Consider the following 18,860-nt stretch of genomic DNA (forward strand, 5'->3'; position numbering starts at 1 on the left):
CCGGTGACGGATATCAAGCGAAAAAATCGAAAATATTGACAAAGGGTGAAATCGACCGTTTTCTATCAAGTGCAGATGACAAAGAATTCTTAATGATTAAGGTAAGATTACTTTTGTTGTTAGGTATTTCAATTATTAAGTATTTTGATTTTTTATAGGTTGGATTAATTCTGGGGATTGCCGGAGCTTGTCGAACTGATGAACTAGTCAATTTAACTGTAGATGATATTGAGGATGTAGGCTCTTCCTTGATTGTAAAAATTCCAAACACTAAGACAAAGATTCCACGAACCTTTGTGGTTACCGATGTGGGAAATATGCTTGAATTGTTTCGAAAATACCTGTCCCTTCGTCCTCCCCACGTCAAGCATAAGCGCCTTTTTTTGTACTACAAAGCAGGAAAATGTAGTTCGCAGCCAGTTGGCAAGAATACCATGGGAAAAATTCCGAGTGTAGTAGCTTCGTATTTAAAATTACCTGATGCTGCATGTTATACTGGTCACTGCTTACGAAGATCTTCAGCGACATTACTGGCAGATGCTGGTGTGGATATCACGACAATAAAGCGTCATGCTGGTTGGAAATCAACGACAGTCGCTGAGGGTTATGTCGAGAACTCCATTGAAAATAAGACCAAAATTGCTAATCAGGTTTTAGTAGGTACCACTACTAGCGCAATCACAAAAACTGTAAATGTAAGCGAAAGTAATATTCCTTCTAATATTAATTTTGAAAATTGTACAAATGTAACATTTAATTTAAATGTCAATAAATAATTTCAATGTTATCTTTTTTTTTGCATGAAAAACGTTCTCCATAATGTAAACTCCCTTGGGAGCATTATACTCCCTTGGGAATAATCGACTACTTCTGTTTTAATTTTGATGTCATAGAAACTGATTTCTACTCCCGACCGTGGAAAAAAAAAGTTTATTTAAGGAAATATTTGTTGTAGCTACAAAACCAACCCTTTCCACCGTTTTCAAGGATGCTGAATCCGAATTTGAGGTTCGTTGAATTTCTAATCTTATGCATCTCTCGCGAATGGCCAAAAACTATGAACTTTATATTCCTTCCCCCGTTTTTAAGGGTGCTAATCATTATGACTACGACCCTCCCCATTTTTCAAGAGTTATATGATATTGTCACCCCGTTATACGTGATCAGCACTCTCGAAAATGGGAAATTGCCTTGTCTGATTCCATGAAACCAGATTGGGGGTGGTTGTAACCCATGAGGGGGCTGCTAGGGTTGAGGAGGGTCGTGATTATAATATTCTTCAGCATCTTTGAAAACGGGAGGAGGACCATGAAGGTTGGTTTTAGGGACAGAACTTAAGTTAAGGGTAGATTTTGTCAGTTCAAGGGAGTTACAAGGGTTAAAAAAGCTCGTGATCAACATCCTCGAAATTGAAGGAAGGAGCATATAGAGTTTACTGCTAGTTCCCGAAATCAAAGGAGGGGTAGTTTTTAGCTAAATACGAGTGATGAGCAGGGTTAGAAATTCAACGGACTTCAAATTCGGATTCAACACCCTTCAAAACGTGGCGGGGATTAGTTTCAGAGCTGCAACAAATACTTCCCCACTTTCGACATTTTTTCACTACGCTAGGGGCAAACTAGCAAAATGCACGTTGTTCATGCGATAATTTTTCAGGGGAGGTAAATAGATATGCACGATAGGGTAAACTCCATTACTTATATTTCTTTACAGGTCGATAACTTAATAATTTGTAGCGTCAGCTTGAAGTCTCGATCAACGTTCCAATTTTCTTTAGATAATACCGTTAATAACGTTTTAAAATACATCACCTTGTGATACTAAATGTAGCTTGAGTATAGTACAGGGTGGGCCACCAGTAACGCCTCGGTCGCTAGTGACCAAACGGCAAATGTTACAGAAACCTGTTTAGGTGGGTATGTGTAGGTTGATTACGGCTACATTTTAAAAATATTTTGAGATATACAGGGTGTCCAGGAAAAGCGTACCATATCAAAGTTATGTTTTTTTAAATGGAACACCCTGTATTTTACTGCATTTTTGAAAGCACCGTAAAAAAATAGGTGAACTTTATTAAAGGTTCTGCATACCTAGGACTTACAGTTTGTGAGATATTTCAATTTTAGTGAAAATGCAGGCATAGCGTAGAAATTTAATATTAGCAATAAAAAAATAATTTTAAGGAAGCAGCTTTGGAGGGTCTATTTTAGATCCTTGAAGTTATAAATTGTTATATTTGTCGTCACTTAGTATTATACAGGGTGTTCAAAAAACTGCTGAATACTTCTCTCAACTTTAAACAGCAATAACTTGGTTATTTTAAATGGAACACCCAGTATATTTTTACTTTGGGAGTTGGGAAATTTAAAACTCTTTCAAACTGTGTATAGGTTCCCTATACCTATCTCTAACGGTATTGGAGATATTTGTGCCGTTTCGTTTTTTATCGATTTTTTTTTTTAAAGATGTATCCACGTGTCTTTATCGAGGTCTTTACTGAATTGGTTTGGGTTCTTCTTGATGACGTCTCTTTAAATATATTGAGAAAAATGAGGATGCAATTAGATGGCGCACCTGCAAATTTTTCATATTCAGTGAGAAATTATTTAAATCGAAAATTTAGTAATAAATGGATAAGTAGGAATGGTGCATGTCAGTGGCCACGTAGGTGTCCAGACCTCACCGTAATGGACTTCTTTGTTGCGAGCTATATAAAAAATCTTGTATACAATGTTCCACCTATTACTTGCGATGATATTGGAGGGAAGGATTAGAGATGCATTTGCGTGAGAATATCATTTGAAGATAGAATAAGATGCTGTATTCAGGAGAATGGTTATCAATTCGAACATCAATTAAAATTTTTCTTTGTTTTTTCTAAAAGTAAAAGTTCCTTTTATCATTATCATGAAAATATTCAAAAAAGTTTTCTAATAAAAAATATTATTTTATAAGCCGAATAATTATAAAAAGTTATTAATTTTGTATAAATATGTTTGTAGTAAGTAACTGAATTATTTATGAACATGAAAAATATTTATTAAAGAAAATTTTACTTTTAGAAGAAACAAAGAAAAATTTTAATAGATGTTCGAATTGATAACCATTCTCTTGAATACAGCATCTTATTCTATCTTCAAATGATATTCTCACATTCCTTAGAATATTTGGGGTGATTGTGGCAAATGCATATCTAATCCTTTCCTTCATATCATCGCAAGTAGTAGGTGGAACACTGTGTACAAGATATATTTTTATACAGCCCGAAACAAAGAAGTCCATTACGAGAGGTTTGGACACCTGTGGTAGCCACTGACATGAACCATTCTTACCTACTCATTTATTACTTAATTATCGATTTATATAATTTCTCACTGAATATGAAAAATGTGCAGGTGTGCCATGTATTTGCATTCACATTTTTCTCCTTATATTTACAGAGACGTCATCAAGAAGAACCCAAACCAATTCAGTAAAGACCTCGATAGAGACACGTGGATACATCTTACAAAAAAAATCGATAAAAAACGAAACGGCACAAATATCTCCAATACCGTTGGAGATAGGTATAGGAAACCTATATACAGTTTGAAAGAGTTTTAAATTTCCTAACTCTCAAAGTAAAAATATACTGGGTGTTCCATTTAAAATAACCAAGTTATTGCTGTTTAAAGTTGAGAGAAGTATTCAGCAGTTTTTTGAACACCCTGTATAATACTAAGTGACGACAAATATAACAATTTATAACTTCAAGGATCTAAAATAGACCCTCCAAAGCTGCTTCCTTAAAATTATTTTTTTATTGCTAATATTAAATTTCTACGCTATGCCTGCATTTTCACTAAAATTGAAATATCTCACAAACTGTAAGTCCTAGGTATGCAGAACCTTTAATAAAGTTCACCTATTTTTTTACGGTGCTTTCAAAAATGCAGTAAAATACAGGGTGTTCCATTTAAAAAAACATAACTTTGATATGGTACGCTTTTCCTGGACACCCTGTATATTTCAAAATATTTTTAAAATGTAGCCGTAATCAACCTACACATACCCACCTAAACAGGTTTCTGTAACATTTGCCGTTTGGTCACTAGCGACCGAGGCGTTACTGGTGGCCCACCCTGTATATTGATCAATACGCTTCCAGAATTTCAGCAGCGTCTTTTATTTTTTCGATTTTTCATTTGTTTGCTATACTTAATGCAATATTCCAGTTTTATCAATAAGTTCTCAAAAAAAAACAACAAAAACAATTAAACATGTAGTAGGATAAACCATATAAAATGCGGTTTGTTTGTCTTCTGGATCAAACGTTGTGTAATTGTCTAATGTCAATAGACAATATGGTTTGTACGTTGTAACCATTTTTAGTAATTAAGTAAATTTTGAAAGTCCAAAGAAAAGAAACCTAATTTGTATTGTATTTCAAATCTAGCGTTGTCTGTATTTGAAAAATAGAAGATGTGAACAAATCGTGTTTTGCAATTTTGCTCCACAACGGTATTCGTAGAAAGAAAATAGGCACCATCTCCGCTAGTTTGTCAGAATAGTTCTGAAATTATTGAGCGAGAAGCTAAGGAACTGGGGAAAATGGTGCAAAAGTGCATTGAATATGGGAGTGAGTTAACTGAAATGGAAATAATTTGGTTATGTAATATTGTTATATATAGATAGATTATACGAAGAGATTCCAAAGTGTGTGAAAATTTTGTTGGGGGATACAAATGCAAAAATAGGTAGGGAGTAAATGTATAAACCCACAATAGGAGATCATAGCAAACACGAAGTAACCAATGAAAATGGAAAATTCTTAATTGATTTTGCAAAGAAAAAGAACCTGATTATAAAAAGTACATACTTCCAAAGGAAATAAATATACAAAGGAACATGGAGATCACCAGATGGGAAAACAATAAATCAGATAGACCACATTGCAATAAAAAAGCCGGAGGTAAAATGCATTAAAAATATAAGGACTTATAGAGGTTAAGACGCAGATACGGATCACTTCATGGTAGGAGCAAAACTAGATCAACAGATACCAGAAACTTGAAACCAGAGGAAGGAAAAAATAAGAAATAGAGTAGTTGCTAGGCCAGGAACCAGAGAGGAAAAAATAAAATGTGAAAGCAATCTAAGTAGAGAATTAAGTAGCAGTAATAATATTAATGAAACGACAACTATAAAAGAAATGTGGACAGGAATAAAAACAAAAATAGTAAGAGCAGGTGAAAAATACAGGAAAGAAGTGAGGAAACAGGAAAAAGAATGGTTTGATAATGAGTGTAAGGAGGAGCTAGAAACTAGAAGAAAATTGAGGCAAACGATGCTACAAGAACGAACGGAGGAAGCAAAGAATAAATATGAAGAGCAAAGAAGGAAAACTAAAAAAGTACTAAAAAATAAGAAAAGGAAAAATTATGAAACGGTATTAGAACAAATAGGAGAAAACTTAAGAAATAACAATATTAGTAATTTATACCATGGAGTGAAGAATGAGAAAAGGGGGTATCAACCAAGACCAGTATTTTATAAGGATAAGAATGGGAAGATAGTGGCAGGAGAAAACGAAATATTGAACAGGTGGAAAGAATAATTATTAAATGGAGATGAACCCGATGATACGGAAAGAGAAGAAAATAATAGCAACATAGAAGGAGACAATATGGTGCCAGCGCCAAGTAAAGAGGAAATTAAAAAGATACTGTCAAAATTGAAAAATAATAATAGTGACAAATTAACAGCCGAAATATTTAAATATGGAGGACGTGAACTAGCCGACCAATTACAGAAACTACTAGAAAGATGTTGGGTAAAGGGAGAACTGCCAAAGGAATGGACGGAAGCAGAAATTTGCCCTATCCATAAAAAAGGGAATAGAAGGGAATGCCAAAACTACAGAGGAATAGCATTGCTGAATGTAGCATATAAAATACTGGCCACTTGTATAAAAAACAAGCTGGTAAAGGAAGCGGAGGATAAAATTGGTGAATATCAGTGCGGGTTTAGACAAGGAAGAAGTACAGTAAACCAAGTTTTCACTCTGCGAGAAATTCAGGCTGAAAGCTTCGAATACGGTAAGCCAACAGTAGTTCTGTTTATAGATTATCAACAAGCTTATGACAAAATAAAAAGAAGTGAACTATATAAGGTCTTAGAGGAATTCGAAATCAGCAAGAAGATAAGGAACATGGTACGCCTAACATTGAAAAAAGACAGAGAATAAAGTAAAAGTAAACAATAGATGCACGGAAGAGTTCGAAGTTAAAAACGGCGTCAGACAAGGGGATCCATTATCAGCAGTGTTATTTAGTTTAGTGCTAGAAAAAGTCATAAGAGATGCAGGAATTAATAGATCAGGCCTTATTTACTATAAAAGACATCAGTATTTGGCATTTGCGGATGATCTTGTAGTGTTAGCAAGAAATAAAGCAGAACTAAAAGAGGTAATAAGGAGAATAGATAATAGTCAGTTAAAAGGGGACTATATATTAATGAGACAAAAACTAAGTACATGGAATGGTCGGAAGAAGAATATCAAAAAGACAAGTTTCTGAAAGTAGATACAAACAGAGGGAAAACGTACAGATTTGAAGAAGTTGAACATTTCACATATTTAGGAACCTTATTTAGAAGAAGACCGAAAATAGAGGAAGAAATCGAATCCAGAATAATGTTAGGAAACAAAAGTGTAGCGGGGTTGCAGAGAATACTGAGAAACAAAAACGTTTCTAGACAAACAAAGATAAGGCTGTACAAGACAGTGATAAGACCAGTAATTACATACGCCAGTGAAACGTGGACGTTGAATAAAGCAGAACAAGATTGGAAGTATGGGAGAGGAAAATATTGCGGAAAATTTTTGGAGGGAAAAGAACAGAAGAAGGGTGGTTTCGAAGAACAAATGAGGAAATAAAAAGCTTATATAAGGAGGCAAGTATAGTAAATGTGATAAAAGCGCAAAGATTAAGATGGATGGGACATATTGAAAGAATGTCAGGGACAAGGATACCAAAAATGGTAGTGGAACGAACAATTGGCGGTAAGAAGAGGAGAGGAAAACCGAAAACAAGATGTAAAACTGAGGTGGAGAGGGACTTACAACAACTGGGAATTGTCAGGTGGAAAGAAAAGGCAAAGGATAGAAACAAGTGGAGAAAGATAGTCAACCAAGCCATGGACCTACTAGGTCCGCAGAGCTAGATTATATATAATATTGTTATATTATTTTATTAGTTACTTTGCGTGTATTAGTTGTGAATAAACGTGTAAATTGAAGTTGAGAAGTCCCTGCTAAATAAAAATAAGTTTTCTCGAGATTTGATAATTTAATAATAATATTGTTTAATAAAATATTGATTTTTTTCCCTCAGTTGAAAATTTTGTGAATACCTACATATATTTTTTTCTATTTTATTTTTTTAGTCAAATTCTGTATTCATTGATTTAGATACAGGTTTTTAGTGTCCGACCGAAACTAGTTTTTACAACCGAAACCGAATTTTGGTTTCTATTTCAGGTTCGACCGAAACCGGAACCGAAACTTCTTTTTAAGGTAATTCTTTTGTATATGTTTTAAGTTTCTGTCCATTTTAGCTAGTTGCAAATACATGCTTGTGTTCATAAAAACAGTTGTTTAATAAATGAATAGTTTAGTTGCTTTAAAAAAACTATCCTATTTGATATGGGATGAGATTTTGGATGTATGTATTTCACTTAATAAAATAAACCTTATAAATATCAGTTTTTATTATGTATATCAATTAATAATCAGTCTCTCTGACATTCAAAGTACGAACATTCAAGTTTGCAACAACAATCAACTTATCAACCCATCATTTTAAAAGGCACATAAGTAATTATAATAATAAAAATACAAAAGAAGTACTTTGCTCAAAAAATAAACTTTATACTTAACAATATTAAAACAAAGAAAAATAGACTCGTCCATCTAAAGAAAGAAATAAATAAATAAGCGGAGGAAGCGTAAGTTATGGCACGCCACTGTGTTCGCAGAAATGATGAATTGTTGCGGATGGCGAATATGTAACAAGCAACCGACACACACTTAGGTCTTAGCTTTCATTTAATTCACAACTATATTGTATCATTTTGTAATAAATGTTTGAATAGAATTTTTAAACTTTATTTAACGGTTTAAACCAGAAACCATAACTCGTATGAGCGCGGTCTAGTACACTCGACACTCTCCATTATGCCGATCACTGCCTAAGGTAGTACTTGTCTATAGGTCGTATGAATTTCGGTTCAGTCGTAGTTTCGGGAGATTTTCTACCAAACTGAAGTTAAACCGAAACTCCAATTTAGCGCCGATACTTGCCGAAACTTGCCGAAACCGAAAGTTCGGTCGGATACTACATGTTTTGTTGTATAATTAATTCTTTAATTACAACTATATTTTTAGAATATCTTAGGTTACTATTATATAAATTAACAACTGATTTATTTATTAAAGATTTTTTGTTTAATTTTTGTAATTATTGTTAATTTTTCGTGAATTAGTAAAATTTTTTAATTTACTGAAATATAAATTTTTTTCTATCTTAAATTTCTTACTATAAAAATATAGGATGCTGATGTATAAGTTACGTGTTTTGCGATAACGACTCTGTCTTTAAAACTCTTTACTAACTTCAATAAATTAGAAGCAAGTTCAACTTACACTTGTAATTCCCCCTATTTTAATTTATTGTTCGCAAAATAGCCAAAAAATGTACTTAAGAAATGCCAAAAATAAATACGAGTACTTTCAGACTTTGGGACGTTTAAAATCATTACTCTAAAATTGTAAAATTATTTTCAGGTAAACACACTGGAAGAAAATCGATATACTTCAGTAACCTAGAGACTGCTGGAACAGTTTTGAGCAAAAATATTGTTAAACCCAAACTTACTTCCTCAGCTAATACCAACAGAAATTTTAGAAATCTTAGAAAGAATGAACATTTTGATAATGGTAAATGGAAAATTATTCGTCAAATAAACCATAATGACATTAAAGGATACCACTGGGAGTGAGTATTTCATTAACGCTTAATTTTGTCGTTGTTGCAACTTTAATATGGTGATTTACAAACGGTGAACAAAAATGAAACCTCGTATTCTTTAGTTAATTTTAAGGGGAGTATTTCTTATAAAGTTTTTATCTCGGACGCTTCGTTAAAAAGGTACAGGGTGTTAAACTTAAAAAAAAAAGTATTTTCAATTTTTTTAAATCATTTAAAAACTAGTAAGTGAAACAATTTGAAATTGGGCATATGTATTTATGTAAACATCGTCCAAAATCTGAGGCCTTTTTCTAAAACTTAGATGCTTCAGTGGCAAAGCTACAGGATATCGGTGGCATATTTTTCTAAATAAAATAATACGCCATCGCCACTACTTTAAAATATTAAAGCTTTTTCAATTCTGCTCATGACTTAAAGAATATCACTTAAAAATTAAGACAAAATATCAATGAATGAAAGAATGTTATTTTATTAAGTGTTCAAATTGGTTTCCCTCCGCTTTCAGACAATATTAAAATATTTGCTCCACTTCCGAACAAATATTTCCAAGCATTTCGGGCATTCTTCAACAATTGCTCGATAAAAAAATTTGTTTGCAACTTTGCAATAAATGCAGGACGCGACGGATCAAAGTTCCTAGACACGGTCGTCCGAGCAATGACGATACATTTTTCCTACTTAGCAAAAGTTACAGTGGCTCGTATAGAGTCACTGTAGCAAAAGTTACATTTATTGTAACTATAGAAAATAAATCAGTCTTAATTCCAATTCTTTTCTGATTAACATAAAATATACCTCTACCCCAAAATACTTCAGTTCAACTTTTTTACCTGTTTTATTAAACAGACAAGATTGTCACGTCTTGTATTGTCGAGACAATATCCTGTAAAATCACCACAAAGTGAATTCGTGAAAATTGTTTATACAATTGCAACAACAAAGTGGAAATAATTAGTTTATTCTACAAGAGTAATGACTGTGCACGGCAGGCAGCACATATTTCTAATGATCGTTATCCTAATAAAAACATTTTGCATTGGTATGTCCTGGATTTAGTGCATACATTTTCGGAAACTGGATCGGTTGCAAACAGAAAGAATCAACGTGAACAGGTCGTACGTAATGAGGGTAGCTGTCCTGGGTCACATCGGAATGGAACCAACAAGAAACTTACTACCTAGTTGCCACCCAATGAGTGATCGTGCTAGAAGGAATCCAAATTTTTTGTACTCAACCTGTTTTTCCCATGAATTTCCATCTGGATGGTCGAGTCAACCGCCATAATTGCCGCTACTGGAGTGATGAAAATCCACGCATTTTTTATGAAACTCATATGCAGCATCGAAGAAAATTCAGTGTTTGGGCGGGCATACTGGGAGACAACCTCATAGGGCCTTTCTTCCTACCGGGAAATCTGGATGAAAACATGTATCTGAATCTACTGGAAACGAATATGTATCCAGTAATTGTGGAAGTGTTGGAAAATGACAACGCTTTGCCAGAAGAGGATGTGTGTTTTCAGTAGGATGTTGCTCCACCAAATTGTGCCGTAGCTGTGCGTGATCAGAACTTTCCAAATCACTGGATAGGTGCAGATTGTTGAAGAAAGTCGTCAGATAATGTTCATTCGGAAGTGGAGCAAATATTTTATTATTGTATGGATGCAGAGGGAAACCAATTTTAATATTTAATAAAATATCATTCTTTCATTCATTGATATTTTGTCTTATACTTTAAGTGATAATTTTATTGTCATATCCAAACCAAAATTTAAAAAGGCGTATGTCGTCGTGAGCAGAATTGAAAAAGCTTTAAAATTAGGTGTCGCTGCCTAAGGGGTAGCTTCCAAGACAGCAAAACTTACGTCATCACGTGTCCTCCTTGAAACGAAAGTCGACGTGTCCCCGGTTTTTCTGTTTTTTTTTTTAATTCCGATATATTATATTTCAGGTAGGATGTTTTAATTGAAACGCCCTATATATGAGTAAAGTAAAAGTTCTTTTATGTAGGTCACCAAATTAACCGCAATTGTTTATAGTTAAAACATATTTTGAAATAAAGAAAAAAATGTAATTTTATATGAATTAAGTTAATATTTTTTTAAATTTTGAATTGAATTTTGAAAAATCTTGTTGGGTTACATTGTGTCACATATTTGTAATATTGTATCTAACGGAAATGGTATATCTTCTAAAAGCTTTATTATAAAAAAAATATAAAAATTTTGGATAACTCAAAGAAATTGTTATAAGCAAAATATTTCAAAAATAAATAGAGAGAGCTTCACAAAAATCTTTTTTTCTTGGCAAACCATACATTTTAAAACAAAGATGCTATACATATGAATAAAACAACAAAATATCACAACAACAATAAATTTAATTATAAATATTTAAAATGGCAGAGAGAAGTATCCTTCAAAGGAACTAATATATATGCTTAAATTTCCTGTTCGTGTCTGCGATTAAAAAGGTTAAATTCTTCAAAGTTCACATTTTGCACCATTTCCTCTTGCACCCGTTTTTTAAATATATGTTAATATCTATTGGAATTTGATCAGGTATTTCTGAAACTTATTAATAAAATTTATAATTAACCAGCGTAGAAGACATGAATTAGTTGCATATATTAATTTAAACAAATTAATGTCAACAAAGTGTACAAACTAATGATAACTTAGGATAAATTGCATAATAATTAACTTGTTATTAGGTTATACAACTACTTAATTATTTTAAAATTCGTATTTTTAATTACACAACCATTTGGATATCGCAACTATTAAAATAAGATCTATCGTAGTATGAGACACAAATTATTGTAAAATTGTTATTTTACTTTTTTGATTTAGATAACGAATCTATTCTAATGTTTTTACTTAGTCTTGAGAAAAAATGGAATATGCCTTTGAAGATCCTACTGTCAGAGGTGTTGGTGCTTTGTTCGCCTTGAATTCAAACATAACTGTCACTGAAGTAGATTTGAACTTTGTACGTGAAATTGTTTCCTCTATAGATATAGTTGGAGGAAGAATTAAAGTGGAAGCTAATTCTTTCTAAATAAATTGATTACATCTCACGGATAAAGTTATTTATTGAATTCTTTCTCTACCTTAGAGGGCTGATGCAATACAATAATGTTGTTAATATTAATAATAGGTTATTAAATCTTGTCTTAACTAACAGGAATTGCGAAGTTATTAAATCATATGACCCTGATATTCACCACCCTCCTTTGAATATGTTATCTCAGAAGGATATCTAACAGAAACTTACACTCCTTTTAATTTTAGAGTCAGATTATTGTAGTTTGTATCGCCATATAAGTGCTTAAGACTGGTAATTTTTATTAAAATTTGAAGATCCTAATTCTGGTTGGCAACAGTTTTAAAACATGTTTATATGTTCCTAAACCCACTTCTAAAATTCATAAATATCCGATTTGGTTTACAGCTAGTATCATATATGACATTAAAAGAAAACGTCAATTCTATAAAGGAAATTTAAGAATGATATAATTCAAGCTATTATAGAACAATATAAAACAAGATGTCAGTATATTGCGCAAGAACTATTTATTAACACTTCAAAATGATCTAACATACAACAAAAAACATTTGGTCTCATTTTAATTACTGTATAATGTTCATCTACCTCAGTCTGTAACATACCTCGGTGCAGAAAATAATAATCTACAAGATGTTCTTCTTCTTTTCCTAGTGGTTGGTTCTGATAAGACCCATGGTACCGCGGCCTTATTAGGCTTATTGTACGCCCCACTACTTAGTCCTATTCAGCAAGTACTTTTATTCTTTTAACAAAGTCCAAAAGCTTCTCTCAGCTCCTTGGATTCCAAATAGGGTCTTCCTAGGAGCGTCATTCTACTACGTGCAAATCCTGGGCAGGATATGCGGAGAGGTTTTTTCATCCACCGAGTCACATCCTCGGCAGACCTGACTATCTACAAGCCTTAGCTTATGTAGATGTTTCCTAAAGTGATAATGTCCTGTTATGAGTCTCGTCAGTATCCCGAGCCGAATTTTATTCAAGCTCTGCAAAACATATGCTCTTTCCTTCGAAGGATATTCCATGAGCTTCTTACAATGGCATGCCCTTCAGTATGTCCTGTGTTCTGTCCAGAGCTCGCCTGACCACATTGGGAGATGTACCGCAGAAGGGCTCCGGGCCAATGAACTCTATCTCGGATCTCCTCCTAGCAAGTTCCCACAAATGCCTTTGTTTCCTGGCACCCAACACAGTCTAACTGTATTATTGGTGGCAATTCAGTGAGCATTTGTAAACATTCCCACACAAGTTTTGAACTTATCTTGTGTGTGATAACAGAAAATCCACATGTCATCCGCGAAAGAAATTATCAACGTTCAAGTTTAGTGTCAACGTATTTTTCGTAGTTAAAGACAATCAGGTGAGGTACTTTATTTACGAGTACAATTTAAATAAACAAAGATTACTCCATATTGTGAGAACCATTGCAACAGATTTCTTAGAGAATCTACCCCTAGATCAACTAAAAAGCTGCAGGTATCAGCCAGACGGTGCTCCACCTCTCTGCGGAAACGAAGTATCCCGCCAATTAAATGAAATGTTTGAAGACAGGTGGATTAGACGTCTAGAACCCTGGGATTGGCCAACAAGATCTCCAAATCTGTCACCACCAGAGAAGCCTTTGAAACTTTACCTGCTGCCCAAATATTCGGAGCTGTTACAGATGGAGTAACAAGAAAGATACATAACTGTTGACAAGTAGATGGCGGTCTCTTAAGCAAATTAATTAGATTTCTGAAAATAATTACTATTCTTATTATATACTTTAATTCTGTTATCTTATTAAAATTATTTTTAATTTATCCCTACTGATTGGTAGTCAATGAGTACATCTCTCATTAGATGCTCTGCAAGTTGTACATATTTATTATCTTGTGACACTCTCCATGAATAAATAATAAATTTAGAATGTCAGCATTTGAATAAATGTTAACGTTTTCCATTCTTTAACAATAAATAATACTTAAATAAACATTCACTGTATTGACAACAATAAACTGGTGACAGTGCTCGTTTGAAGATCCACTAAAAATTTCACAGCCATCGTCGCAAGAAATTATGCGATATCCGTTGACTGCAAGAAAAACAGTAAATACTTAAAAAACCAGAAGACATAGGTCTAGGGAATCATTATACCAATCGAAAGCGAACAAAATTGTTCATCAGGTTGCGCAAAAATAAGTTGATGGTTTAAAGTTGACTAAATTCGGCATTAAATTTCTACCACCCTGTACGAAATTAAGTATTTTTGAAATTATGGCAGGGTAGCTGACAGTTTTATTTTATGTCTCCTATAAATTTTATCGCTCTAACTTTATTATTGTAAAATACACATCTTTTTGAATTTTATATAAAAAATACATATCTAAATTATTTAAAAAATAATTATTTCTGACTAAACTACGCAGAATTCGAAAAAAAAGTAGACATTTTTTCTTCAAAAAAATCTAATTCATTAAAAAATAATATTATGTGTTTGATAATTCAAAGGAATAAAAAAAAATCGAAAAATTTCTGTTAAGAGTAGTTACAAAACTGTCCTTATTTATAAACGATTTTGATAAAACTTGTGGCAGTTAAAGACCCTTATGGCATGATTATTACCTACAATTTTCATTCCGTTACCTTAATCAGAAAGAAAGTTATTTTAAAAAACATCCAAATGATATCTCAATAACGGTGCTCCGGAGGACCAATATTTATAGGAACTTTTTTTACAATTTTTGGCTCTACTTTCACCCCCTTAAATTTTGTACTAACTTTTCCAAACACCCTGTATAATAATTGTCTTATTTCAATAAAGATAATGTTACTACTTTTCAATTATAATTCTAAACAAGTTTGCATGGAATGAATGTTGTGGTTGATTTGGGTGTACCTAAATTTTGATCCAAAATTAACTCTCAGTAGTTGTATCGAGAATATTGCTTTGTCTGCTTATAAAAATTTAAGTTTTTAATTAGGTTTTCTGGAAGTTTTGATGGTATCGATCTACTTCACCTACTCAACAATGCATTTGTAAAAAGTAGGCTTGATTATGATTCGATTATTTATTTGGAATCCAGGTTACAATAACTATCCAGCGCCGACAGGTATCAAAAATTTTTAAGTTTTAAAATTGACGTATTGACTTATTGACAATCATCAAGAGCAACTGCTGGATACATTTTCATATATTTATCTTTTAATTGATATATATATAAAAAATAACTCTGGTATTTTAAAATATCATTCTTATGTTTTATTTTCTCACCCAAATTCAGCCATTACTCAAAACTGTAAAGTTGTGTGCACTACACTTTATGGCTAGCAAATTCAATAGAAAATAAAAAATGCAAAATTTTCGTTCAACTACTGAACAAAGCAAGATGCGTGTATCTAATTCTCTAATAATGAACAGAATTAGTCTCAGTGGCACATCTCACCAGAATTAGGTTTTATTATAGGTTATCATTATTTATTAATTTAGAAATATTTCATAGAACTAGGAAACTGGATGCGCGGACTAGAAGATGAGCACCGGTAAACTAAGGTCGATAACTTTTGCATTGCGCAGGTGACACTCTTATGAAACAGCAAGAAGTAGGTATACATACCCCCGGAGGTGTTTCTCGAATCCACGATCACATTCAATTGGATAATATCAGCCCCATGCGACTTTTTATAGGCATAGTTATTTTTATGGTCGACAATGGCCCATCATTGTAAAAAGATAAGAAAGTATCTATCAAATAGACTGGTCTCCTAGTCCTAATTTGTCCGATTTAAATCCAATACAGCATATGCTTAGGTTACATATATATGAAAATCTATTCAAACTCAGGAAGATCTCAGAAATGTAATTTTGGTAGAATGAGAAAATATCGAACAAGACATGATTAACAACATAATTGATAGTATGTGACACAGTATGGAGGTTATTAATAAAAATATTTATTAGTTCTAAAAAAGATAGGTATATCAATTAAAAAAAATGTAACAAAACATCTTTAGGCGTTTTACTATCATAAGTAAAAATTTTTCACATAGACATGAAATATAAAAAAAATTAAATTTGAAAATACCAAGTGGCACACTAATTAATATGCTGAATTAGTTTCTATTTTGTCAGCTTTGATAGCAACGAATTGATAATATTGATATAAGGAAAATATATTTTACATTTACTAAAAAATTATTATAATGTTTCAACAGCCTCCCTGTAAAATTGGTTGAATTTCTAATGATCTATTTTTAGCAAAATATTTGACAATAAACATCTTTGGCAAAATCCATGGCATACTTATTCATATATATCGTGATGTAATATATTCTTAGAATATTTTAAAACCAACCTTATTGAAATTGTAATTTCTTAGCTTTGAATTTATAAAAAATTCTAATTTTTCATAAGTAAAATAATAAAATTAATTTAAATTCTATTTTTACAGGTTTGAAACTGAAAATAAAATAAATGCTGAGGAATTTGCAAAATTTGACATGACAGAGAGTGATCAAGAGGCACTTAAAACAAATGGATACTTTAGTTACACTGGCCCAGACGATATGGTCTATTCTATTATGTACACTGCAGATGAAAAGGGATTTATTCCAAAAGGAGATCACTTACCTATTTCACTACAAAAAGCTCTTGCACAAATATCTTCAATAAAGAATTAGAGTTACTATTTTTAGGAGTAAAACCAAAAAAATAGAATTAACGTCTAGTGTAAATGATAATTTATTTTTTGTGTATGTACATAATATTAACAAAATTAATGATTTACAATTTAGATTATATAAGTAACTCTTTGTATGTATTCAACTAAAACTTTTTCTTAAACTTATCATTTATATGAAATTTATTATGTATGAACAGATTTCGAATATAAGTTTATATGGTACAAGTTGGAGACTTTAACTGGAATAAATTCGCTACCAGGGACCTGAATACTATACACCTTTTGAACAACTAAATCTGTAAATCCTTACGTAATTGGAAAAAAGCTAGAAGTGCCTGAAAGAGGTATAACAATTACAAGACAACTTATTTTCTTAATAAAAAACATTCTTTCCTTTTTTAATATTATCTCGCTTATTGTTAGAGATGGACCCAATAAACCCTATATGACTATGCTCGAGAGAGAACGTTCTATCCAAATATGTAAAAATATATATCCGTTTAAATTAACAAAGTTAACAACCGCGGCCATTTTGTTTGGACTTCATTTGTTTTTCAAATGTCATTTTCGAAAAATTCATAAAAAATCGTGCAACTTTTGTATTTTACATATTTTTATAACTCTTAAAACAAAAAAGTTAATGGGCGGGTCAAAATATAGTGAATCACCCTATACATTTTCAGTACAATTATACAGCTGACAAGAATGATACAATTAGACTGTGAATAGACGAGGCATCATCCAAAAATGTAAATAAATAAGTCCCCTTTATTTAAATGTCCTTGGACAAAACCTATCACAGATTAGGATGTTTCCAACAAGTAAATGGTGCACATTTTGAGCAATCGTTACCTTGAAAAGTAATAAAATTAACAATTACATTTTAATGTGCAACCCTTAACCTCTTGAAGAATAATAAATATGATCAGTACGCTGGATTCGTCTTTGCGCCACCTGTCCAATGAGGGGTCGCATACCATATTGTTGCAAAAAAAGTTGCATCGAAAACGTAGGTAAATACATTCAAACGTTAACATGTCTCATAGCTGTTTTACATTGACAATTTATTCATCAATAAATTGACGAAGTTCTTCATCAATTAATTCACGAATTTATTGGTAAACAGTGGAGTTTTACATTGCTACAGACTTTGTGAAGTTTTTTGACGTATGAATCAGTTCTACCAATGAATCAAGGAAGAAAATAAATTTCAAAAATGTCACCTTTCCACTCATAATTGTAGTGATACAACAGCGGTACCGTTCTGGCACATATTATATAAATATTAGTTTTTGTAAGTAACAAATCAGTAAAAACAATGCAAAAGTCGCACGACGCCACACAATTATTTACATAATCCAATAACATAACCTCATTACTGATCTGAGGCTGGAAATCTGTTGGGTTGGTACTTCCGACCTTCACGAAGAAATTGACGAAAATTAGAACATGAACTAATTCGTCAAGAACTTGATGAAGTTATTTGACAACTGATTTGGTGCATTACACTAGTCCAATTTCTTGATGAAGCGACTTCATCAATTAATTGATCAATAAATTGTCAATGTAAACAGCTTTCAGGAATTTTTCGAAAAATTATTGAGCTCTCCGGTAGCGAATTTATTTCAGTTAAAGTCTTCACCCTGTATACAATTTACAGTGACCACTAAAACTGCAAGAAATATTATTGTAAACGAATTAATTCATTAGACATATTTTATAAATTATGAAAGGAAGTTAATGTTTAGAAAAAGTTTTGTGTAGATATTAGATAAGCCTACTTTTCCAAAAAGATATACGAGTGCATTTCCAGTAATACATTTCTTACAGTAATTAATAAGTAGTGTATCAGATTTGATTGAATTATCACTGATTTGATAATTGCCAAGGAAATGTAAACTTTCGTTTGGAAATTACAAATTATATTATAAACTGAACAAATTTACATAAAAAAAAATTGTAGACAGCTACAATAAAAGCAACTTTGTTTTTAATAATGTCTCGATTATTTTAATGAACTTAAATATACTTTCCAATTTCATTTAAAAAGATAGAGTGAAAATAAAAAAGTTTGGAAGTGATAGTAACCCCCCAAAATTACTCCT

General features: G+C 32.2%; 1 protein-coding gene across 2 annotated transcripts in view; it reads left to right on the plus strand.

Moving 5' to 3' along the window:
* LOC108913303 (larval cuticle protein LCP-30-like) overlaps positions 1–17,094 on the plus strand; it is a 52,806-nt gene extending 35,712 nt beyond the window's left edge. For both annotated transcript variants that reach the window (XM_018718832.1, XM_018718833.1), the window contains exons 3-4: positions 8,825–9,035; positions 16,525–17,094. In XM_018718832.1, the coding sequence (XP_018574348.1) occupies positions 8,825–9,035; positions 16,525–16,753 (440 nt within the window). In that variant the 3' untranslated portion in view covers positions 16,754–17,094. The remainder of the gene's footprint in view (positions 1–8,824; positions 9,036–16,524) is intronic.
* The last annotated feature ends 1,766 nt before the right edge of the window (positions 17,095–18,860 follow it).

Source organism: Anoplophora glabripennis, unplaced genomic scaffold (genome assembly GCF_000390285.2).
Source record: "Anoplophora glabripennis isolate ALB-LARVAE unplaced genomic scaffold, Agla_2.0 scaffold933, whole genome shotgun sequence".
In the NCBI taxonomy this organism is placed as follows: Eukaryota; Metazoa; Arthropoda; class Insecta; order Coleoptera; family Cerambycidae; genus Anoplophora; species Anoplophora glabripennis.